Source organism: Macaca mulatta, chromosome 3 (genome assembly GCF_049350105.2).
Source record: "Macaca mulatta isolate MMU2019108-1 chromosome 3, T2T-MMU8v2.0, whole genome shotgun sequence".
Classification (NCBI taxonomy): domain Eukaryota; kingdom Metazoa; phylum Chordata; class Mammalia; order Primates; family Cercopithecidae; genus Macaca; species Macaca mulatta.
The window spans coordinates 160,741,878-160,767,273 of NC_133408.1; the positions used below are offsets into that span (position 1 = coordinate 160,741,878).

Sequence of the window (25,396 nt, forward strand, 5' to 3'; positions counted from 1 at the left end):
ATATATTCCCTTCATACACATATCTAATTCTCCTTAGGGAGCTAAGCATATATTCTAATAACATATATTCCCTTCATACACATACCTGATTCTCCTTAGGGAGCTAAGCATATATTCTAATAACATGTATTCCCTTCATACTCATACCTGATTCTCCTTAGGGAGCTAAGCGTATATTCTAATAACATATATTCCCTTCATACACATACCTGATTCTCCTTAGGGAGCTAAGCGTATATTGTAATAACATATATTCCCTTCATACACATACCTGATTCTCCTTATTCAACTGAGCCAAACAATAAACTATTTTGTAATAGGCCCTTTGTCTTTTTTATCCTTGCTTCTCCAGTGCTTAACCTAATGTTTGGCATATAATTAAGTCTGAATGGTTGGTAAGTCAGTGAGTGGATGAATTGTTAGTCAGATGACTGCTGGCTAGTTGATACAGTCAAAAAATGACTGTATCAGTGCTTCTTTTGACACATCAATTTGGTGGGAAAAGATAGTTGACTGAACACTATTCTAAGTGGTAGATGATGTTTTGAAAACAAAGTTTCCCTCACATTGTATGTGAGCCCATGGTGTATCTTGAGTTATCTTTAGTACTTCGCTACTGAAGTTTTTTAAATGGTGGAGAAGTCTACTCTTAATAAACATGTGACACAGAGTTCTACTTGTCCTGGCTTCTGAGGAAGCATCATGTTCTGTATTTTATGAGGAACCCAGATCATACTGTTTCACATTATAGCTGGATATAAGTATTATGCCTTGTCCATAGTTCTCTAAAATTTAAAAACACGTGAATTCTTTATTTATATTTAGAAAGGAAATATAATCCAACTTCTCACCATACGACAACAGATCATATTCCTGAAAAGAAGTTTAAATCTGAAGCTCTTCTATCCACCCTTACGTCAGATGCCTCTAAGGAAAATACACTAGGTAAGTTAATTTTCTTAAATACGATTGCTTTGTTTGTTTGTGTTGGAATAAGGGGAAATAAAATCTTTCAGGATTAATGAATCATACAGTTTCTCTACCTGGTTAAAGTATACATATTGAGAAAGAAGAAAAAGGAAAACCAGATACATTATTCAGTTGACTTAATGTACAAGTGACATGACAAATTTTAATAATTTTATGTCTGTGTTGGGAAATAATGTAATTTAGATTCACTGACATTATGTTCTCTGCAACTATTTTTATTTCTTTTTTACATCTACACAGGTTGTCGAAATAATAATTCCACAGCCTCTTCTAACAATGCCTACAATGTGAATTCCTCCCAACCTCTGGGATCCTATAACATTGGCTCGTTATCTACAGGAACTGGTGCAGGGGCAATTACCATGGCAGCTGCTCAAGCAGTTCAGGCAACAGCTCAGGTAAAAAGTAAAGGGTTTAGAGACAAAATGTTACATTTTGTCGGAATCATTGGAAACCTAATAGAAATAACTGGATGTGAACAAATAGTTTTCTAACATTGTATAGTTTCATTTTTAAGTCATGGGTTCATGGTATCTGAAATTTTATTTAATGAAATAATACAGAGGAATTACCTGATTGATAATGAAAACTAAAAAATAGGTTTATCATGCAGATTATATGCAGACCCTTCTCACAATAACTGCTCATGTTGCCCGTGTTCTTGACTGCTGTCCACAGCACGTGCTAGCATAGTTCTTTGTTCCTTCTGCCAGTTCCACGGCTTCCTATGTAGCCTTGGACTTAGGTCATCTTGAGTTTGTTCACTTCTGTATAGTTTGTCTGTATTCCAAATTAAGAAGTCGCCCATCACATAGTTTATATTCTAACTGTAAAATCTTATTTTAAATCTTTTCGTAAAAAAGGTTAGGCCGGGCTCAGTGACTCACACTTGTAATCCCAGCTCTTTGGGAGGCCGAGGCAGGTGGATCACTTGAGGTCAGGAGTTCAAAACTAGCCTGGTCAACATGGTAAAACCCCATCTCTACTAAAAATACAAAAAAATTAGCTGGGTGGATGGTGGGTGCCTGTAATCCCAGCTACTCGGGAGGCTATGCAGGAGAATTGCTTGAACCTGAGAGGTGGAGGTTGCAGTGAGCCAAAATCATACCACTAGACTCCACCCTAAGTGACAGATTGAAACTCCACCTCAAAAAAAAAAAAAAACACTTAAAGGCCAGCGATGAAAATAATAGTTTAAACAATATAAATTAATATTTGATAAACCAAAATAAAACTATAATTTGTAACACTTGAAAAAGAAAATCTACATATTTACATATATTGATGCTGTCAATGAATGTCTATTTAAGATGAAGGAGGGACGAAGAACATCAAGTTTAAAAGCCAGTTATGAAGCATTTAAGAATAATGACTTTCAGCTGGGAAAAGAATTTTCAATGGCCAGGGAAACAGTTGGCTATTCATCATCTTCGGCACTTATGACAACATTAACACAGAATGCCAGTTCATCAGCAGCGGACTCACGGAGTGGTCGAAAGAGCAAGTAAGTTTTATTGGTACAGTAGCCCTACCCCTTTACTGGGCGCTTGGTCTGCTTGATACCACAGCCAAGCCTCTCCGTGTTAAAGGCAGAAAATAACGGCTTAAAATGAACCTTGCAGAGGTGGGGAGACATGGAGTTTTCATTTTATAGTGCCATACTTTGAAGGGGTCAAGTCTTTAAAAAGTATTAGAGTTGTTTTTAAGTTTTCTAGAGTCTTAAATTGAGTCTGTTAATAGATGACTTCCATTTATCTTCTTTTATTCATTAAGATAAAGCATTTTATGGAACTACTTTTCATTTATTACCCTTTATTTTGCCATGTATGTCAAGGTAAATTAATGCAAAGCAAATTATATCCTGGTGATTTTTTTTTTTTTTTAAACAAGATTGTTCATTTTGATGAAGAGTAAGCAAAGTATCTTAATTCTTAGTCTTGGGCCCCAAAAATGAATGGTATGAAAATATCCCTAGATTTTGTATATGAGACTTGGGATCATTTTATAAGCTTTGAATATGAAAACTTAATAGCATTTATCACTGTCAATCCCAGGTAACTGAATATCCTGGATGTTTACACATAATGAAAGTTCAAATGCTAGGCCAAAATAATTAGTTACCTAGTAGTTATATTTTCTGTATTTTTAAATATGTTATATTTTTTGTGAATTAATCCCTAAAAGAATGATCAATATGAAATAACCACGACAGAAATGTCAAACATCTTAAAAATTAATTCATCTTAATGGTGCAAGTTTAATATAATTTCTTATGATAAAGTTCTATACTTGTAGAATTAAAATAGCATATGGCTTAGCAATAAATTACTTGTGAATTTTCAGTCCTGGTTCCCTGCCATACTCGTGGTAGGTATTCACCCATCAATTGATGGTTATAACCACTTTTATCACATGGTTTTGTGTATATGTGCTTTAGCTTTTGATGAAGAGTATTCAGTTTACTTAAAAATACATATAATGTCTCTGTAAAGTAGCCAAAATTTATATTAATTCTTCACAGTACTACCTATAATTTAAGTCATTGGTAAATCCAGATTACTTTAGCTTAGACTTTAATTTATACATTTGATGTCATTTCATTTTATACTATTTATTAAGGAGTTATTCTCTGGTAACTTCTGGATGGTGAGCAAATAAAACTTATACTATTTTTTTCAGAAACAACAACAAGTCTTCAAGCCAACAGTCATCATCTTCCTCCTCCTCTTCTTCTTTATCATCGTGTTCTTCATCATCAACTGTTGTACAAGAAATCTCTCAACAAACAACTGTAGTGCCAGAATCTGATTCAAACAGTCAGGTTGATTGGACTTACGACCCAAATGAACCTCGATACTGCATCTGTAATCAGGTAAAAGTCTGGTATATGTCTATAAAAGTATAATCTGAATAAACTGGAAGAAAGAGAACTATTTCATTTTTAAGCATTTTTAAAAACTCACTAAAATACCCCTGCTTTGTTTGTATACTTTTCTCTCCCTTCTTACAAAAGTGACATTTGCTGTAAATACTGAGTATAAAGAAAAATGTTACCCATAATCCTAACCCTCAGATACAACCTGTAACTAAACATTTTTGATGTACCACTACCATATACCTCACGTGCACATTGGCTGCCTTAATAAAATTGAACAGACTGGGTAGCTTAAACAACAGAAAATTATTTTCTCACAGGTATGAAGGCTGGGAAGTCCAAGATCAAGGTGTCCACTGACTCAGTTCTGGAGGAGGGCTCTCTTCCTAGATGCAGACTGCTGCCTTCTCAGTGGGTCCTTACATGATAATGAGGGAGAAAAAGAATGCTGTGGTGTCTCTTCTTGTAAGGGCACCAGCCTTTTCAGAGTAGGACCCCACTCTATGACTTCGTTTAACCTTTACCACCTCCTCATAGGCCCTGTGTCCAATTGCAGTCACGTTGGGGGTTAGGGCTTCAACATATGAATTTTGAGACGTAAGCATGCATTTCATAACACATATATATGCAGATAATGCACACACGTGTGTGTATGTAAGTTTGTCAGTAGGAACCACAGTGTATACCTTCTTGATGCTGGCTTTTTTCTCTAGATCAGGTATTTAGAGAAATTTTTCTTTAAAATCATATTTGTAATCTTCACATAGTTATCTCTTATACCATCCACTATAGTTTTTTTAACCAATTCCTAGCTATAGATTATTTTAGTGGTTTTAATTTGTTTGAAATTAGGGATAATATTACGATAGGCATTTTTTAAATGGAATCCATTTTGTACATCTGATTTTTTGGATAATCTTTTAGCAATAAAATTAGGCATAAATGTTTGACAGACTACCAAAATATATTTTCTAGAAATTTATTACCAAAAACTAATGAACATACCTGTTTACTAAATGCTGTCCAACAACTGGATATTATTTTCTTTTAAAACCTAAGCACCAATTTGATAGTTTTATGTCACAGTTGTTTTAAATACACTAATATTAAAGTTGGACATCTTTTGACCATTTTTGTTTTTCACATTATGAATTGACATCTAATAGTATTGGCTGATTTTTCTATTGTTTTTATTATGTACTTTAAATATTTGCTTGATTTAGTTATTTTTAATAATTCTAAAATTTTGATTTTTTGTAGTTATGACTGTTAATCTTTTTTTTTATGAAGCAAGCCATGGATTATATACTTAGAAGGGCTTTCTCTTTGGCTCTTCTTTCCATAAAAATTTGTCTTGTATAATATTTTCTCCTAGTTTTTATGTGATTTTGTCTAGTTCTTTGCATGCTTCAGTTTCTTCACATTTAAGTCTTAGCCTATCAGCAGATTATTTTGTCTAACAGTGTGAGTTACCATTCCGATTTTTAAAAATTTTAACAATTTGTTAGCTGTTCTACTATCACCTGATAAACATTTTTCAGCACAAATGGTTAAGGAAAGCATATCCTGTATTCTCACAACAAAAGTAGATTACTTGCAAAAGAACAAAATCAGACTGAACCTAGAGTTTTCCTCTGTAACACTGAAAAACTAGAAGGTGATGAAATATTTCTGTAGAGCTTTTAGGGAAAGATTAAGAGCCCCCAAAAAACTTGATATTCAAAGAAGTTATTTCTATGCATAGGACCATGTAAATATATTGTCACTCATGCAGAGAATCAGAAGGTATGCCATCTAGTTAATCCTGTCTGAAAAATTATTCAGTCCACTGAGAACTTCAGTGAACTCAACAATTAGCAAGTTACACCCTAAAGTGCTGGTGATGAACAGCAAAAGCAAAATGAGAAAGGACATAAAATAGAGAAGTTTAGAAGTTTCAAGGAAGTGGGCTATTAATTGCAAAAATACAGATAACCTAATGTGACCCAAGAAGTAAAAACTTTCAGTAAGTAAATAATCAAGAAAGAAACTGAAAATTTTTACAATAAGAACTACCCAGAAAGATGACTCCTTCATCCGGGTGATTTATATGGCAAGTTCTTCCAGACTTCTGAAGGGCAGATAATTCTTGTGCATTTCTTCCCACCCTTGCCCCATGCTGCCATGAGTATTGCCCCATGAGTATTTCAGGAAAAAACTAATTATACCTTGATTCTCAGTGTGATTGTATATTCAGTGTATTTCCCTCTATTTTCCAGCAGTATCATAAACAGTTAATTGGGATTTAGGTGTTTGTTACATAGTCATAATAAAGATATTTCAATTTTTTTTTAACTAGGTATCTTATGGTGAGATGGTGGGATGTGATAACCAAGATGTAAGTATTAAATTTTTCTATTTAGGAATGAAAAAAATCACAGGTTGTCATTACTTGAATATTTGTCTTATTTGCTGTATGGCTTGGTCTAAGAAAACAGGTTTGCAGGTATATTAATTATGTTATGCTAATGCTAGAATATTCCTCTTCAAAATAGGGTAATGTCCCTTAATGTGTTCCCTATTTTAATTTTTAAAGCTAATTTTATGGTTTTCTGTGCAGATGGTTTGTCTCAGAAGTGTTATGTTGTATGAAAATTATAAATATCCTCCTTTCCCTTTGCTAAAAAATACTGTGTTTACTAGAATCCGGTTCATTTATCACATTGAAGAAATGGAATTTTAAAACAATTCATTCTTTCAGGCTGCACCATGCTAAAGTGAAGGGTGGGATAATTGAGGGTCTAATGTGAGATTATCTTCCTCTCATGAGTATATTTTTTACTGTACTGTGCAGGTGTCAGCTGATAAGAGCCACCTCTGATCTAAAAAGTAAAGGAAATTTGAAAGGAAGGAATTCCTGGTTTTTAGGAGACTTAATTTTAGTTAGAGATATGTATTTTTATTCAATACTGAGAATATTGTTGTCTAGTAATTTTGACTCCCTCCTTATTTAGTAGTGACAGGATCCTAAGATTAACAAGAGTTTTAAATTTGTAAAACAATCTGAAGATTGAGGGGGTTGGCTAGGTGCATTAAAATGTGTACTTTTCCTAGACCTGATAGGGTCACAGCAACATGCTCACGTAGATGGGGACAGACCCTCCTTCTATTTCCCTATGTAGAATCCCTTGTAGGCTGTTTGTGGTTATTGCAAAAACAGTATTGCCCAACCATTTCAAGAATATCACTGTAAACTCTTCTGGCACAGTTAGTGAAAATGATGAATGAGATTTCTGTGAGTACCAGCATCATGCTTCTCTGATTCTTCTTATTCCCAGTTGTGCTCTTTAGAGTGCTAAGACTTTCCTTGAAAGAGTTTTCTGCTTAATATGTTTCAGAGAGGAATACTTTTTCTCTACATTTCTAGGAATAGAAACACCCAGGTAGAAAATCCAGGGAGTAAGACATAAATTAATGTCTTTAATTACAATCAGCTTATTCTGCTTTATGAGACAGCAAATAAGGCTATTACATAAAATCTTAAGATATATTTACCTTCTACATAGAAGACTCATCTCACTTCTTTTTGCCCTTTAAAGTTGAAAATTAGTGAATTTTCATTCATTAGGATGATGGGAATAGATTACATGGACCTCAGGATTCTTGAAGATGCGTAATTTTTTGTGCCTTCATTTCCTTATTCCTGAAGCTTGTCGTTTAGTCTAAATGATGTCTAAATAATCTAGATCTAAAAATTCTGATGTTACACATCCAATTATTGTTAAATTAAATAGATTATTCAGTCTCCTGAGCATATTTTAATATACTCTCTTGCCTTCAGAAGTACTGATAACTTGTTTTTTTGCAATTTTGCCTCTAGTGCCCTATAGAATGGTTCCATTATGGCTGCGTTGGATTGACAGAGGCACCAAAAGGCAAATGGTACTGTCCACAGTGCACTGCTGCAATGAAGAGAAGAGGCAGCAGACACAAATAAAGGTGGTTCTTTTGTTTGAGGAAGAAATAAACTTCAGCTGAACATTTTATATAGGACTTTAAAAAGAAGAGAAGAGAAAGAGGAAACAATGCATTTCCAGGCAACCACTTAAAGGATTTACATAGACAATCCTGTAAGATCTTGAACTTGAATTTTATGGGTTGTATTTTAATAATGTAAGTAAATTATTTATGCACTCCTGGTGTGCTATGAATATTATTCCAGTTAGCCTTGGATTATTTCAGTGGCCAACATATGCAGACATTTGTACTCCTCAACCATTTTCTCAAAGTAATGGGCATTCTATGATTTAGACTTCAAGGAATTCCAATGATGAAGATTTTAAGGAAAATATTTTATATTCAACAGGTATATTCTGCTGCATGTACTGTACTCCAGAGCTGTTATGTAACACTGTATATAAATGGTTGCAAAAAAAAACAAAAAAATAAGTCAGTGCTTCTAAAAAGAATTTAAGATAATGGTTTTTAAAATGCCTTTATAATAAGCTTTGTTTCTTTGTGAAACTAATTCAGCAGGCTGAAGGAAATGGTTCATGTGATAAAGTGGGCTGGTATCCTCTAGAGTACCTGGGTACATAAACAGAAACTCCTGTAGGTGAAAAGTAATTTGTGCCATTAGTCTTTCTATGTTTCTGCATCCAGATAGAGTGCAGTTCATGAGGGAGGGGGCGGGGGACTGAAGGGGCAAGGGCGTTAAAGTGATACATTTTTATACCAAATGTGTTTATTTTTTTGTGCAAGTAATCCTTAAAATTGCAATTGTATTAGGTGTTAAAATAAAGTTTTTAAAAAATTACTTGTATTTATACTTTACATACTTAATAATGAAAATTTCTGAATTCCAATTAACTCTCAACTTTCATAATCTAAAAAGAATCAGAGGCCCAGGACACAGAATACTGTGTAATCTGTGATGTCTTTAATAATGTTTAGAATTTGTGATATGAGAATACAGGAAAGATATTTTTAATGTAAATTTGAAATGCCAATGTATTTCTTTTTTAGCACATCTTCTGGCTTTTCCTTCAGTCTAAAAGACATGAAAGAAGTGTAAGTACAGCAGTTAAAATGAAAATACTGGTTATGGGTGTTTTGACTAGAGGCAATGTATCCAAATAGAGTGAAGAGACCCCCCCTGGTTGGGAGCTTCAAATTCAGCTATTTTCGATTCTGCCACTTACTGATACAACAGTTAATTCAAATTTTGTGTTGCTCTGGGCCTTATTGCACCAGGGTGATGCTGGCTACAGAATAGGTCTTATTCTATAGGTGCTATTTAAATTATAAATTTGCATAGTGGAGGTTTTATTTAAAGTATAATATCGAGTCTGGTCTATAGAAAAATCCTTAACTTTTAAGATACTTAATACATCATATATCTTTTATATTGAAACGTACGGGGTCCATCAGATTTCTGCTTTAATTAAACCACTTACGAGCTTCTTAGAACTTATTCAGATAACAGTGTAAAATCTATGCAGTGCTACCCAAAGGGTGTGAGGTAGATAGGGGATTTCAAAGGTCTCTTCCACCTTTGAGATCCCATGATTCTGAGCTGCCACAGTCTGATTATACAACTCTGCCAGCCCCCTAAACAAGTTAGGTTCATTTGTGGGTACTCATGATTTCATAATATCGTGATTATCACCATTTCATGATACTCAATATTTTGAGATTTTATAACCCTTTAAGAAGTGATAAATAATGTAGTATTCAATTCGTTTATCAACGTATATTGCCTGGAAATACTCACATGTATCATTTACATCCTCTCTATATTGTGACTGTTCCAACCTCATTCATTTTATAGAATTGGTCAAAAGAAAAAGCCTTATGCACAGCCTTATTTGAAAAGAAAGTTCTTTGTCTGAATCAGGAACATCCTGTTTTCCAGCTGCTACATCCCCTTTCAGTGTGTGAATTCCACTCCTTACCAAATCACTTAGAAAACACTTTGACAAGTTTTAAACTTAAACACTGAATATTTTATGAAGCATACATAAAGAAAGAAACCAAAATTTGGTGCAGGTATTTAGTCATGGGTAGAACCTGTTAATATCTGAATCATATATAATGGGCCCAAACATGGAACTACCTCATCGCCCCCCCAAAAATGTGGCCAACTCTTAATATTCTTTGTGACATTTACACCAAGCAGCAAAGTAAGTATTTCTGGTATTATAAAGTAAACATTCAAATTCTCTGTTGTACAAAACTCATGTAACAGTTGGTGGGACAAAATATCCAAATGTGGGTTCAGAGTTCATAGGTGGTGAAAACTGAGGCCTTACTGCTGTGGAGTGTATATCAAAATGTTCGTGGTGACACATTTGAAGCAATAAATGGCTTAATTAAATGCCAAAATGAGGCTGAGTGTTTGATCAGCATACAATCATTCTTTTCTAGGGCAGTTTATATTTTTTTGCTCTCTTCTCCTTTAAAGCAAATTCCACGTTTTAGGTTTTTAACCATTTTAAGTTTGTGCAATGTTAGTGCCCTTTGTCCTTAGACTTTAGAAATGGTCTTATTGACCTAATTAATTATTTTAATCTTGTGCAAATAAATGTCTAACAAACTTGGGTTATAAAGGGGTAAGATACTCTTTAATGAGTAGACATTGCAGTGGTTTCCCCCTCAGCTCGCACAGATAAAAATACATTTAGTTTTTAGCAGATGGGTTTTAAGAGAAAAAAAGACCCTCAACAATATTATTTAACTTTACAAATATTAAGCACCTAGATGCTGAGAATATACATACGAAGGTATTATATGTGTGTGGGGGGAGTTGGTGGGGGCAGACATGTTAAATGTGATATCTTGATAAATGCTATAATGGATATACAAAGCACTGGGAGAACACTGGGAGGCAGGGAAATTGATTACTGAAGTAATCAAGAAGACTTAACAAAGCAGCTAGCATTTGAACTGAGTCCTAAAGACAGATGTAGTAGAGATGGCGTTCAAGGCAGAAGAGACTCTTCAAGGCCACATGCATTCTGGAACTTAAGGCAGTCTGGAAAGAGTGGCCATGAGGCAGGTAGGCAGTGTCAGGGAAAGAAGCCAAAAGACAGCAAGAGTCTATTCATGAAGAGCCGGAGTTGTTTGTCATAGGAGTCTAGGGTAACATTTATGTATTGTTGTTTAACTATAGTTATGATTATTTTAACAGTTCAATGAAATCACTGATTTAAGTATGTTCCCTTATTAAGATTGTAAAGTAGGGATGACTTAAAATTAATTAGTCTGTAACTTGGAAAATGTTAAATTTAGGTGGATCTTTCCCTTGATTTTTGAAAGACAAATTAAAATTGCTAGTCAAGATTTTTAGATTTCCTTATTTTTATTATTTAGATAATAAAATCAAAACTGCTCAACCGGTTTATAGTTTCTGATCCAGGATCTTAATATTCATGATCTGATTCTGCTACAGAGAAATAAAGTTTAAAGTGATTTAAAGATGAACTAACTTCAGATTTCTGGGTTTTTTGAGTGAGGGTCTCACTCTGTCACCAAGGTTGGAGCACAGTGACACAATTATAGCTCACTGCTGCCTCTGCCTCCTGGGCTCAAGCGATCCTCCTGCCTCAGCCTCCCAAGTAGCTGCGAGGACAGGTTTGCACCACCAATGCCTGGCTAATTTTTATATTTTTTGTAGAGACGGGTTCTCAGTTGCCCAGGCTAGTCTTGAACTCCTGGCCTTAAGTGTGTGTGCCCAGGCTAGTCTTGAACTCCTGGCCTTAACTAGCTGTTTTTTGGCTTTTTATTGTTGTTGTTTGTTGGTTGGTTGGTTTTTGAGGTGGAGTCTCGCTCTGTTGCCCAGGCTGGAGTGCAGTGGCATGATCCTGGCTCACTGCAACCTCCGCCTCCCAGGGTCAAACAATTCTCCTGCCTCAGTCTCCTGAGTGTCTGGGATTACAGGCATGTGCCACCATGCCCAGCTAATTTTTGTATTTTTAGTAGAGACAAGGTTTCACCATGCTGGCCAGGCTGGTCTTGAACTCCTGACCTTGTGATCTGCCCGCCTTGGCCTCTCAAAGTGCTGGGATTACAGGTGTGAGCCACTGTGCCTAGCCAGCTGTTTCTGTTTCAAGCAGTAAGTCACTTACACCTTCTAAGTCTGTATTTTAACTAATAGATTGTTAGATGCCTATGCGTTATTAAAATACTCATTTGAAAGCAATTTAATAATTTCTTAATAAACTCTCCAGAGCCGTATAATTCAGTTTTTAGTTAATCAGGTACCACTTTTAACTTTCTTCACTGTTAAAGGAAATTACAGAGGAAAACATTATAATCATTTATCTTTCTGCTGCTTATTAAAAGTTGAAGATTTGATGGCACTTATTGCCAGTGTGGGATGTGAGAGTGTGGCTGTGTGTGTCTGTTGATGTGTGGTTTATTCACTTTCTCCACCTCTACCTGCCTACGTTAATTAATACGAATAGCTCTCCTGAGGAAGGTATATACTAGTATGCTGCTAGTCTTTGAGGACGGACTAATTGAAAACATTTACAGGTTTCATATCAGTTGTAGGAAAAATTAGTGGTCATATGTTAATTATTTTTTTGAGTTTTTGTTGCTTTATTCTTTTTTATATATATACTTTAAGTTCTAGGGTACATGTGTACAACGTGCAGGTTTGTTGCATAGGTATACGTGTGCCATGATCGTGTGCTGCACCCATTAACTCGTCATTTACATCAGGTATATCTCCTAATGCTATCCCTCCCCTCTATCCCCACCCCACAACAGGCCCCGGTGTGTGTCGTTCCCTTTCCTATGTCCAAGTGTCCTCGTTCAGTTCCCACCTATGAGTGAGAACATGCGGTGTTTGGTTTTTCATCCTTGCGATAGTTTGCTGAGAATACTGGTTGCGTTGTTAAATCTGCTCCAGTACGGGAACCCTCCATTCTGATACGTTAAAATAAGAACAATTGTAACAGGTGTCAGGTTACTTTAAAAAGCTGTGTAAGTCAAATGTAATGCCCCATACATTTGAGTCGAGCATAAATATGAGGCAATCCATTAGAATGATTTCACTAATATTATAACTAGTTTTAATATTTAAACTATTTGGTCTTAATAAAACTAATTATAATATTAGTAAAATCATTCTAATGGATTGCCTTATATTTATGCTCAGGTAAATATGAGGTATTAGTAAAATCTAATTCTAATGGGATATGACCTCTCTGGTATATATCCCATTAGAGTTTATCAAAGTTTACGATTATATCCTTGAAGTATTTGTGTATTTATCTTAATATGGTCATTCATTTTTTTTCTTGAATGCTTTGAGGAACTGGCTGTAAAGATAATTTTTGTGGGTTTCCCAAATGTGCCAAAACACATTTTCACTTTACCAGTGGTCACGGTGCATAAATGTTTTTAAAAGAGTGATCTGTTGAAAAAAAGAAAAAAAAAAGGTTATATATTGTTAGAGATCATATGGTTTAGATTAGATATAGAAGTAACCTTTTGACTTATGTGGTGGAATGTGACCAAAGGGCTATACTCAGTCAAAGAATGTTTCCTTCTTACCCAGCCAGATTAGCTACATGAATGCCAGCATTCATTGAAGTGATGAGACAAAACCTTCCTCTCTCCCATCCACATCACACACATCAATTTTCAGATAATCAAATGACACTTACATAAAAGTTTTAAAATACTTTTTATTTTCTGAAAATGGAAATGACTGTTTGAATTGTGATTACATTGAAAAAAGAAAGCAGGAAAAGGGAAAAGAAAACAAGCCAAATTATGTGGTTATTTTGAGACATTTAAAAAAATGTATACAGTTTCCAAAGAATCTTGTTTTGCAGGTTTACAGAGAAGACACATGAGATTCTTCATGGAGAACGTTGTTTGAGCTGTCATACAACAAATGAAAGTTAAATGTTTTATATATTATTGAACTGATTCAAACAGAAATTCTGGTTCCATACCAAGGTATAAATTTATGTCCTGAAGAAAGTAATGAAAAAAAATAGTATAATTCATTGCGTTAAATATTTACCCAATGAAATGTTTACCTCACCCCTCCCACCCGCCCTCATTTTACATGTGTGCTCACTAATTGAAGTCATTCTACCTGTCTCTCTTTTAGAATGTGTGTATACATATATACAGATATATTTCTATATCTGTATATATAATCTTTTAGAGGATACAAACTTCAAAGACAAATTTGAGAGGCTTAAAGGAAATTATATGCCCAAAGTTACATTTGTTTGGGGAAGCAGTATAATTACACATTCGGGAAATGGCTAAAATTCTAAGGAAGTTAATCATGTCATTGCCATAAGTTACTATTGTAACTTAAGTAACAGACAAATTTCAGGCAGCCATATGTAAAAAAATGTGCAACAACTATTTGTTCAGTTAATTTTGAGTTTCTTCACCTTAGCACTTTAAATAAATTCTTATTTTTATAGGTTTTGGTGGTACACATGCAGTTTTGTTACATGACTCTATTGCATAGTGGTGAAGTCTGGGCTTTTAGTGTATCTGTTGCACAAATAGTGAACATTGTACCCAATAGGTAATTTTTCAACCCTCAGTACTCCTCCACGCCACCCTCCTTTTGGACTCTCCAATATCTGTTATTCCACTCTGTCTGTCTGTCCATGGTGTAGCCATTGTTTAGCTCCTACTTACAAGTAGAGAACATGTGGTATTTGATGTCTTATTTCACTTAGGAAAATGCCCTCCAGTTCCATTCATATTTCAGAATGAAATAAATGTACAAAAGACATTTATTTCATTCTTTTTTTATGGCTGAATAGTACTCCTATGGTGTGGGGGTGTGTGTGTGTGTGTGTGTGTGTGTGTGTGTGTGTGTGTATTACATTTTTTAAATCCGATCCACAGTTGATGGACATTTAGATTGATTCCATATCTTTGCTATTGTGACTAGTGTTGCAATAAACATATGAGTACAGGTATCTTTTTGACTAATTGTGTCTCCTGTCCAATCAATCAGGCCTGATGGCCTGACCCTGTTTAACTTTCTGAGATCAGATGAGATCAGGTGTGTTCAGGGTGGTATGACTGTTAGATTGATATAATGATGCCTTTTCCTTTGGGATACCCAGTATGGGATTGCTGGATCCAATGGTAGTTCTGTTTTTAGTTCCTTGAGAAATATCCATAGGGTTTTTCATGGAGGTTGTATTAATTTACTTTCCCACCAGCAGTGTATAGTTTTCCCTGTTCTGTCTGCATCTTCACCAACATCTTTTGTTTTTCTATTTTTTGTTTTGTTGTTGTTTTGTCTTAGAATCTCCCTCTGATGCTCAGGCTGTAGTGGATCTCAGCTCACTACAACCTTCGCCTCCTGGGTTTAAGCAATTCTCGTGCCTCAGCCACCTGAGTAGCTGGTATTACAGGCATGCACCACCATTCCCAGCTAATTTCTGTATTTTTAATAGAGATGCAGTTTCGCCATGTTGGCCAGGCTGATCTGAAACTCCTGGGCTCAACTGCCTCGGCCTCCCAAAGTGCTGGGATTACAGGCATGAATCACCATGTTCGGCCATCTTTTGTTTTTTGACTTTTTGCCATTCTGACTGCTGTAAGATGGTATCTCACTGTGGTTTTAATTTGCATTTCTCTGGTTAGTGATGTCGATGTTTTCATATGTTTTTTTTGGCCACTTGTATGTCTTCTTTTGAAAAGCGTTCATGCTCTTTCCCCACGTTTTAATGGGGTTATTTGTGTTTTCTCGTTGAGTTGTTTGAGTTCCTTGTAGATTCTGGATCTTAGCTCTTTGTTGGATCATAGTTTGCAAATACTTTCTCCCACTTCCAGGTTGTCTGTTTGTTGACTATTTCTTTTGCTGCCCAGCGTCAGCACTTTCAACATTTTGTGCCGAATGATTCTTTGTTGTGGGGGCCGTACTGTACATTGGAGGGTGCATTTCGCAGCACTCCTGGCCTCTGTACACTAGGAGTCGGTAGCAACTCTGCCTCTGCCTTACCACCCCCTGCCAGTTGTGACAACCAAAAACATCTCTAGAATTACCCCCCCAAATGTCTCCTGTTTGGGGGGACACAATTGCCTCTACTTAGTTAAATGTTACCATCATGTGAAACCTTGTGGAAAAATTGAAATAATAATGGAAAATATTTGAATTTATGATGTGTAGAATTCTATAAATATAAATTTTTTAAACAATCACTTGCCAAGGGTGCTGGATGCTCCCAGGGGATGGAGGTGAGTAAAATCTTCCATCATAAGCAGTTTATATGGCAAAGGATTATAAGTACAGTAGTAACTAAAATACAGCACAAATGTAATGAAAATCATTCTGGTACTGGCGCAAGCAAATTCAAAATTTCTATGAAAAAGAGTCAGTTGTGAAAAATAAAGTGAGCAGTTGAAAACTGTGGAGAACTGAAAGTGTGTCTGTCCCATTTAGAACAGGCAGCACCGAGCGTTAGCCTAGGGGAGCTCTGGGTGGTTTATATGCTCAGAAGCACAGGTCTGATGTACCATCTAACATCCAAAGCATTTAGTTTGGAGGATTTGGTCTATCTGGACTCTTTGCTCATCTAGAAACTTACAAAGAGATTGACAAACAAAAACTAAGGAAGGAATAGTAGCAAAATGAAGAATTTTCACTGTGGCATTTTACTTTCATGTGTAAATTGGACAAATGCTGTGCACGAGGGGAGTCCTGCACATTCTTCCTATCACCCTTTGACACAATTCCTGGACCTTTGCCATAGCCTGCTATCACCCTTCACAGCCTAGGGTGGTTTTAGGACCACTGAAAACGAAGAGGGAAATCTTCATTTTAAAAAAAATGCACAGAGAGCTTCATAAAAGATTCAGGTGTCTCAAATTGAAGTCCGTAGTCTGTACAAAAGTTACACTGTATGTATACATAACCTTGTGGAATAATACATCATCAGACGTATTTGCATATACCTTAATTGAATACAGCATGTATCTCCTAAGGGACAGTGAAGGACTCTAAAACAGGAATCTGACATTTCACATAGATTTTAAAATTAAATCTTACATGTGTTTTGCACTAAAGAGAATAAGCACATGCATTTGACTCATGCTGTTCTTTTCCCACCTATAAAACAGAGGAGATTTTGCGTTCTGGGTTTACAATAGAAGGTAATGGTAACATAATATTCTCAGATAATTGGAGACAATGGTCACCCTACCCTGAAAACTACCATATCTTCACTAATAAATCTGGGAAAGAAATTTTTTGGATTCCTACTGTCTGCAGATGAAGGCTAAATAAACTGTTAAACTTGGAAATGATAGCCCTCCTTGATCTGTAGCTAACACTCTTTTTTTCGGCTCTGTCTCAGTGGTCTCCTACTAAGACATAAGACCTTTATTTTCCCTCTTGCAGGAGTTGAAATGTTTGCGACTTGTTAGGGCCCAGTCAAGAAGTGGCTACGTTTTTCTTATCACCTCTCAAAAGATGTGAACTCCTTATTTTGATTCTCCATGGTTCTTGGAATATATCCATCTTAGTTGTGGCTGGGACTGCTATCTGTTTATCGGCCTTATTTCCTTTTCCTCCTGGGCATGTAGCTAGACCTCATTTCACAACTCCATTTCCATTAGGTGGGTCCATGTGAGTAGGCTCTGGACAATAGAATATGGCACAAGAGATATATGCCAATTTGAAGCTTGACCCATAAAAAACCTCCCACAAAATTCACCATGCCCTTTCTCATCCATTGTCTGCTGATGGGAGGCAGAGGATCCCAGTGAGTATCCAAGATTCTAGGTTATGGAAAGTCACCAGGTGGAAGGACCTTAGGTACCAAATGTCTTAGAGAAAACTGACAAACACTTAAAAATTATGTGAGTGAGAAATGAGCTCTTATTGTATCAAGCCAATGAAATTTTACGGTTATTTGTTGCAGCAGTTATCATGCTGTGACCCATTCATCAGTGTGTTTCTTATATTTCAGTTGTTCATAGTATTTGCCATATGTCTTCTGTTTTACCCAGCACCTAGGGTGATGTTTCTGCATAGTAGAGAATCAATGTGTCATTCAAGGTTTAAAAACATCATCTTAAGTTCATAGCTTATGGGACAAGTTCTAGAGTCAGCATTAGATAAGAGGTGATAGGAGCTGAGAAGAGGGCTGTCAAACTTTCTAAGGAAGAAGTGCTGGAAGGTTAGAGACCAGGCATTGCTGATAAGACTTCCAGCACTTAATTCATGACTTCGCTGCTAGTAACTACAGCTGGATTTTACCTTATCATAGTCAGATAATATCTTGAAAGGGAAAGGCTGTTCCCTGCAGAAAAGCAACAGAGCCCAGAATCTGAAGACAGAGAGGAAATCCCTGTCAAAATGTATCCCTAAAAGCATACATTTTCGTAGCCTAGGGTGACCTTTGAGGTCATCAGTTGATCCCTGAAACCCCTGTTTTATGAGAAAGATGGGACTCAGAGGGGTAGAGAAATATATTACTTTCCCAAAGTTCCGAATCCAACACTGGAATTTTATGTTAAGAATACTTTTATTCCCTAGTTTAAAAAAATAAAATTTAAAAAATACCTCCTTCAAACAATTATTTGAGTGCATACTTTCCTCTTACCTCCACTCCATACCAAAGACCAAATGAAATGTGTGGGAAGGGAGCATATATTTTGTGTTGGAGAGGTTTGGGGAGAGAGATTGTTCTGTTTTGTCCAAGCTCGAAATGATAGGATCCTGAAAGGTCCGTTAATCTATTGTCCCAGATTAATCTGCTTAAATACAGGCCCTTGAATACTGAAATTATTTAGTGTAAAGTATACTTTATGAAATTATGTGCACAAAAGCATTTAGTCTGAAACACTGTCAGAATCTACAGCCTCATGGTTCTAGTGAATATTTACCCTCTCACCTCATCCCTAAACTAACTTGTTCTCTGTCTTTATTATTCCCTGTTTTTTTGTTTTGTTTTGCTGTTTTTGAGACAGGGTCTCACTCTGTTGTTCAGGCTGGAGTGCAGTGGCACAATCATGGCTCACTGTAGCTTTGACCTCCCCGGGCTCAGGTGATCCTCCTACCTCAGCCTCTTGAGTAGCTAGGACCACAGGCACACACCAACATGCTCGGGTAATTTTTGTAGTTTTTTGCAGAGATGGAGTTTCGCCATGTTGCCCAGCCTGGTCTCAAACTCCTGGGCTCAAGTGATCCTCCCGCCTTGGCCTCCCAAAGTGCTAGGATTATAGGTGTGCGACATCACAACTGGCCTCATTCACTCTGACTCCTTCAGGCTCTATCATTCTATTCAAATGTGTGTAACCTATGGCTCAGGTATAAATACCTCCCAGGTAGAGTCTCCACATGCTGCTTTCATGCCACCCTTGCCCTCATCCTCCCAAACGAGCATCTGCTGGTGGGTGCACTTCTGTCTCAAAGAGGGAAGGGAAGAGAATTAAGAGCTCATGTTTGCTTTTGGTGTTCCACGGGGCTCATTATTTGATAATTATCTTTTTATGTGTCTGACACCACATCACCCATTAGCTCAGTGAGGACGGAGCACAGCCTCAGGATTCAAACCTTAGCAGACATGCATTCAGCATTCATTTATCCTACAAATACTCACAGAATGCTTAGTTGCTTTCCGTATATTATCTCATCTAGTTGTACCAACAACACTTTAAAGGAAACATTAATATCCTTATTTCACGAATGAGGAAAGCTGAGACTTCGGTCAAACCACTTGTTTAAGAACAGCTGATAAAAGGCAGTGCCATGAATCGTATCCAGATTGGGTTTACTCTAAAATCAGATGCTTGTGGATCGCCTTAGTCTATTTGGTGATAATTCTTGCTATATCTCCTTTCCACCTCTTGTTTACACCTTCTCATGCTACATCTTTGCTCTCTCTTGCAAATATTTCCTTACTGCCTTCTTCCACTTTCTTGGACTCACTAGTTAAAATGGGGAATTGGGTTCTTCAATCTACTAGAATCATTTCTGGGATACTAATTTTCCACCTTCTTCCCTATTCCCATTATTTGAAGTCTAGCTATATCATCTTCTTAAAATTTTTAATACTGTTGTATTCATTTCTCCCAACCCAAAGGCAATTTTATTTTAGCATCTTATTCACTCTTTTTTTCTGTACCTTGTTCTCAACAATTTAATAAAGCATAAGAATGACTCTTTAGATTCCCCAAACTCAGACTTCTTGCCTTAACAAAACTTAATAGAGCTGTCTGCCTATTCCTTATCACTCAGTGACAGCACTGTTACACCCTGGATTCCAATTTAGAAATCTCATAATTCTTATTATCTCTCAAATCACATTGCATCCACCAAAACGATATGTCCTACAACACCATTGTTCAGCCATTTTCTCTTAAAACTCTTGGCTTCTAAAAGTGAAGGATCACTTTATTTTTCTCTATCCCATTTGTCATGAGATTAAGGACTCTGAACCTATACGTAAAATAATATTAAAGCCACTGGAGGCGATACATGCAAGGGCTTTGGATGAACCCAGCTTCCATGTAAATATTTCTTCTGTAATGTGTTAATTAATTTGTTCTATAAGATGTTAAAAGTTTTTCTCACAAGCAAGGATCTCTAGATACCCATTTCTCTGAATCTGTGATAGCCGGACACCCCTAGGGGGCGCTCCGTCTCTCAAAATACAAGGGGCTGACAGCAGCGTGCCTCTGGGGTGGGGCTCACTCTAGGGGTGTGGCCTCACGGAGAACCTCAGCCCACTAGAGTTTGGCTTAGAAACAAGTTTGAAAACCTCTTCAGGTCCAGAGCCTTTAAATAATGCCTGCTATGCGCTAAGACAGCCCTGGGTATCCAGAGTTCGCAAAGCAAGGACTGGGGAAGAGAGCGACATGCACCAGACTGATCTCCTTTCCCCTTGACAGCCTCAGCAAAAGTGGAAGGGGATTTGCAGAATTGCACTATTAGCAGCGTCCACCCGAAGGTCTGCACAGAATTAGATTGAGCTGATTCTGGACAAAGCCCACTGTGGACCTTTTTCTGTTGGGCAAAAGTTACCCCCAACACTTGCTATAATCAACTCATTTTAGGAGCAAAATGTCAGGCCATAAAGCATCAGATCATTGAAAGACCCAACTAATTAGTCCAGGAAAGGAGTAATAAGAACATCCGTGATCTGAGTTCGATACTAAGGCACAGAGAGACGACTGAGCTATTCTGGTGCTTGCCGTCTGAGGCCCAGACAGTACTTGTGACCCTCTTATCCTCAGAAGAGTAACCACAATTCCCTGGAGTGAAGGATATCCCAATTCACTCATGGAGTTCACTTTAGTCTCATTCTCGACCTTTGTCACCAGTTGGCTAGGGTATTTGTTTTTCCAATTCTGTGTTAGGAAAAAGAAGTTGCATAGAGGATCAGACATCAGACATGTTTCTAAATTCTGCAGCTCTGGGTGGGCAGCCTCATTTGGGGAAATGCTAGCTGCTGTTTCCAACGTGGGGAAGCCCACAGTTTCGGACCCAGAGCTGACAGCGCTGTTCCAGCAGCCCCCACGGCCAGAGGAACCCGGCCTTAGCTCCGCCCCGCCAGCCCGGCCCGGGTGCCTGCGATGCCGCGGTCCTCTGCTCCCGCCGGGCGTGCAGCGGGCGCGCGCGCGTGTGTTTGTGTGTGTATGTGTGTGTGTGTGTGTGTCTGTGTGTGTGTGAGATGAATTGGAGTCATACGACTGGGTGTTTCCTTCCGAGTGGTTTTGATCAGCAATCCATTAGGAAATCATGGAAACTTTTTTTTCTGGCTAAAAGGATGAAAACTGAGTAAGTACATAGAACTTTGAACTTGAGACGGAATGAAACAAATTCAAGCAAAAACCCTGACAGTAACCATGTCCATTCAAACTGCGTATGCCCTTTTTATGTTAAAAGCCGTGAATACTTACAGGACAGTGGGAATTTAAAACTAAATGAAGGGAAGCATACAAAAGGCTGAAAGCAAGACTGCTTTAAAACCGGAGGAAAATTGAGGAACTGCTAAGGCAACCTGGCCTGAGTTCAGCTGTGCGACAGACACTTTGGGTTTTAATCTTTTGCGTTCTTCAATGCTGTTTTCAGACTCCAGATTTACTTTGGTGTTGTTTTCTCTCTTCCTGCAAAGCTGAGGCAGAGTCGGACTCCTTTACTGTGAGTTTAAAGATGTGAAAATAAGGCATTACTGGAAGCAACAGTTTGGCAGCCTGGGATACACTCAGGTTATTCGTTACAACTATTATTATTTGATGTCTTTTTTTAAACTCAGGTCATCCACTTTTGACTGTCATCCATGGAAGAGCTCTTATTAAATGCCTCAGACTTTCGGGACCTATGATTCTTTGGCACAACCCTTTGGAAAATTCTTGAGCAGGGATGAAGCAAACTTGATTGGAGTTGTGGAAAAAGAAGACAGATTAGTATTTTTTATGCTGACAAAAAAATAGCTGCTATGACTTTTCCCGCAACGTGGACAGGGGCCAAGTGAAGCTGAACTGGTCATGGTCTGTCGTCCAGTGTTCCCTTGTCGTCGGCGATTTTGCCCCCGACCCTTCTTGGTGGGCTTGGTGGTGGCAATCTGTCTCTTCTACCAGACTCTGACCCTCCGAGGGACTCGGAAGCTCACAGCCGCTGCCCCTGGGGCTGTCCCACACACATCCACTGAATCTCAGGCAAGCAGATGCAAGAAAGGATCCTCTCAGGACACACAGTGCTTCCTTCTCTCTGGTAATGCCCAGGAAACCAGAAAGGTAAGACTCTCATAAGCTTAATGGAGACAGTTTCTGCAAAGACAGCAATCTGCCTCTGTCCTTTCTATAAAACTAAAATTAACTTCCATTAGGTCTGAAAGGGATCCAGAGTGTAAACAGCCTAGAGAGTGACCTGATGACAGGGAAACACGTTACGTAAGCTTCAACTTCTTATAGTTACTTCCAGAAAGTTCTGGCCTTACTTTGTCTCTTAGGATTTCACTTCATTTCAGTGGAATGAAGTAGACAGTTTGGAGGAGGCGTAAAATGACGTGGATTCTTTCTACAATATCAGGATTCTAAGAGATCTGAGGATTTACAATTCGAAAACATAAATCAAAGATTCAAAAACTTTGATAAACCTTGAGTGTCTCTTTTCTCAAGGCGGTCAGTGCCCAGTCCATTCCAGACTCAAAGATTCTCCAAAGTTTCATTTTGTAACTAGCTAGATCGATTCTTAATTGGTGACCACATTTCTAAAGCAATATATTTACTTCAAAAGTATTTAAAATAATAGTATAATATATTTCATCAAAAGAATTGATACACTGTGTTTTATTGTTTATAAGATCAGGGAAATACAGATTATTCTATATTTATTCTATTCAGATAAACTTACTAATCTTACTCGTCAAATGTTGAAAAAAAAACACAAACAGCCCACAAAGCAACACAGGATTTCTATTTTAATATACCACTCTCCTCATGCCTATCAGTGAAATAATGACCTATAAAATAGTCAAGTGTAAAACAGAACATGAACAAAGAAAAAAAAATGCACACAAAAAAAATCATGATGGCAAAGCTACTAAATTTTATGTTACAACAAGTAGCATTGTAGCAACATAATTGAGGGCTCTGTAAGTAGCATCTTATATCTACAGTAGATTCTGGTCGATCTTATGATGCCGGTTACCATTTGAAGTAGAATTTCCACTTGAACACCAGCTCTGTTGCTACCGTTATTGCCAAAACCTCCACAATTGACCAGCACCACTTGTTTTAAAAACCCTTTTATTTATTTTGTTTCAGACTACTGCCCTGTGAGACAGGTACAGTAGATATGATTGTTATCATTTTATGAACAAGGAGCCTGACACTCAGTGCCATTTAGGTAGGCCACATGGTTAGCATTACGACAAGAGGCATCCCCAGAGCAATAGCTATCAAGCTGCTTAGTTCCTACTGCAGGGCTGATGCTCTAAAGAAAAGTAAATGCAAAGCCCTTGTAATAATTTTTGAAACCACAACTACAAAAACGTATTGAAATACAAAATAACGTTAAGTTAAAACAAAGAAAATTTGAAACTTTTAAGTGACTTCATTTGTTATCCGTAATGCCAAGAAACATCTTGACCAAGAACTATCTTATGACAAAGAATAGTGGATAATATAAGTTGGAACACTTTAAAATGAAAACTGCAACTGAAATTCTACAGCTACTTTGAGGCACAGTAAAGTGATTGAAGAATGTGTATTTTTGTTGTTGTTCCTTTACACTAGCATTAACTTTTTTTTTTGTTTCCTGAATACATCACAGTCAAAATGGATGTAAACTGTGACTGTTAAAGTCATTTCTTGTTAGTTTCTAATATTGAGAAATGCAATTTCTTCAAAAATAGTTGAGATAGTCTTGCTCTTATTAAATGCCTAAAATTTTTGCTAAGAAGTTTGGATGAAAATATTTTATTCATGAACTTACAGCTTTCTTATTCCCCTCCTTCGCTCTGTGTGATTCCTGCTTTGTTTGTAATTTAGGCATATGTTAGCTGTTATTTGTGGGCTGTCATAGAAAATTCTATTTCAACTTTGAATCTCCTACTACTTATAAACCGTCTGAAACTTACTGGCTGCTGGTGTAAAACATTCACTTGAGAATTTTCTTCACCAAAAATGCCAAACACATGTTGAATTTGGTTTACAAATGATTCACAGTCTTAAGTATTTTAACTATAAGCAAGATTCTAAATTTACAATTAAGTTCAGGAGCCCAGTGGATATGAAAAGTAGATTTCCAAACATTAGCCATGTCACTCCATTTTTAACCTATGCCAGCCCCTGGTTTAAAGCCACTTTTTATTTGAGGCAGAAAGGAAGCGAGAAAGAAAGTATCATACACATGTTAATTAAAACCAGACACAAATTAATTCTACTTATAGTATATGTTTTGAAAAAAGAGTCAAATCATACTCCAATTTAAATTATTAGATATTCTTTCAGATGGCTAAAATGAAGAGAGAAAACCTTTGGGATCAATATATTGATCATTTTCTAAAGTAACTATTTGTGAAGTTCATTTTAAAAAGCTGATTAGATGCTATATAGGTTTCCTGAAAACCTAGAATTAGCTTTGAGGCATTTTATAGAAGTAGCATTATTTCTATCTGTAAATTTTTGATTTTGTTATTACTTTTATTTAGTCAAATCTTTGCTTTAAGTGTTTTTAAAAGTTACTTAAAGCAGCTGATTTTGACCTAGGGTTAATGGATTCCAGAATGTATTTAGATGTATAAAATGTATACATCCATGGCATTTTATGCAAAATACTATATATGTAGGTGTATGTGCAGATCTTTGGGGGGGAAATCATAGATTTCTGTCAGATACTCAGAACTAAAAACATCCTAAGAACCACCACAAATGCTTAACAACCAGTATGTTTACATGTTAAACTAACTGCCCCTCCAAGATGTGTAAATTGGATCTAGATTTAAAAACCTAAAATGGAAAAAATCATAATTAAAGACTTCGACTGAGCATATTAGAACAAGTGTTTCAGTGAATGTTTTAGTGTTTGCAGGGATAAAC

At 36.8% G+C, this 25,396-nt stretch overlaps 2 protein-coding genes across 10 annotated transcripts in view; both read left to right on the plus strand.

Annotated features, from left to right (window-relative positions):
* The window catches only part of ING3 (inhibitor of growth family member 3), a 30,227-nt gene extending 19,999 nt beyond the window's left edge, over window positions 1-10,228 (plus strand). For both annotated transcript variants that reach the window (XR_003728319.2, XM_015134789.3), the window contains 6 exons: window positions 826-945; window positions 1,231-1,388; window positions 2,301-2,494; window positions 3,670-3,862; window positions 6,204-6,242; window positions 7,725-10,228. Coding sequence is in view for 1 of the 2 variants with exons in the window: in XM_015134789.3 (XP_014990275.1) it covers window positions 826-945; window positions 1,231-1,388; window positions 2,301-2,494; window positions 3,670-3,862; window positions 6,204-6,242; window positions 7,725-7,841 (821 nt within the window). In the remaining variant the exon portion in view is untranslated. The remainder of the gene's footprint in view (window positions 1-825; window positions 946-1,230; window positions 1,389-2,300; window positions 2,495-3,669; window positions 3,863-6,203; window positions 6,243-7,724) is intronic.
* An 11,004-nt stretch (window positions 10,229-21,232) lies between these two features.
* The window catches only part of CPED1 (cadherin like and PC-esterase domain containing 1), a 311,005-nt gene continuing 306,841 nt past the window's right edge, over window positions 21,233-25,396 (plus strand). For 2 of the 8 annotated variants that reach the window (XM_015134793.3, XM_015134795.3), the window contains exons 1-2: window positions 21,233-21,629; window positions 22,108-22,588. In XM_015134793.3, coding sequence (XP_014990279.3) covers window positions 22,340-22,588 — 249 coding nt within the window. In that variant the 5' untranslated portion in view covers window positions 21,233-21,629; window positions 22,108-22,339. Of the gene's footprint in view, window positions 22,589-25,396 lie in introns of all 8 variants that reach the window. The other 6 variants (XM_077997210.1, XM_077997213.1, XM_077997209.1 and 3 more) reach the window with 4 other exon arrangements.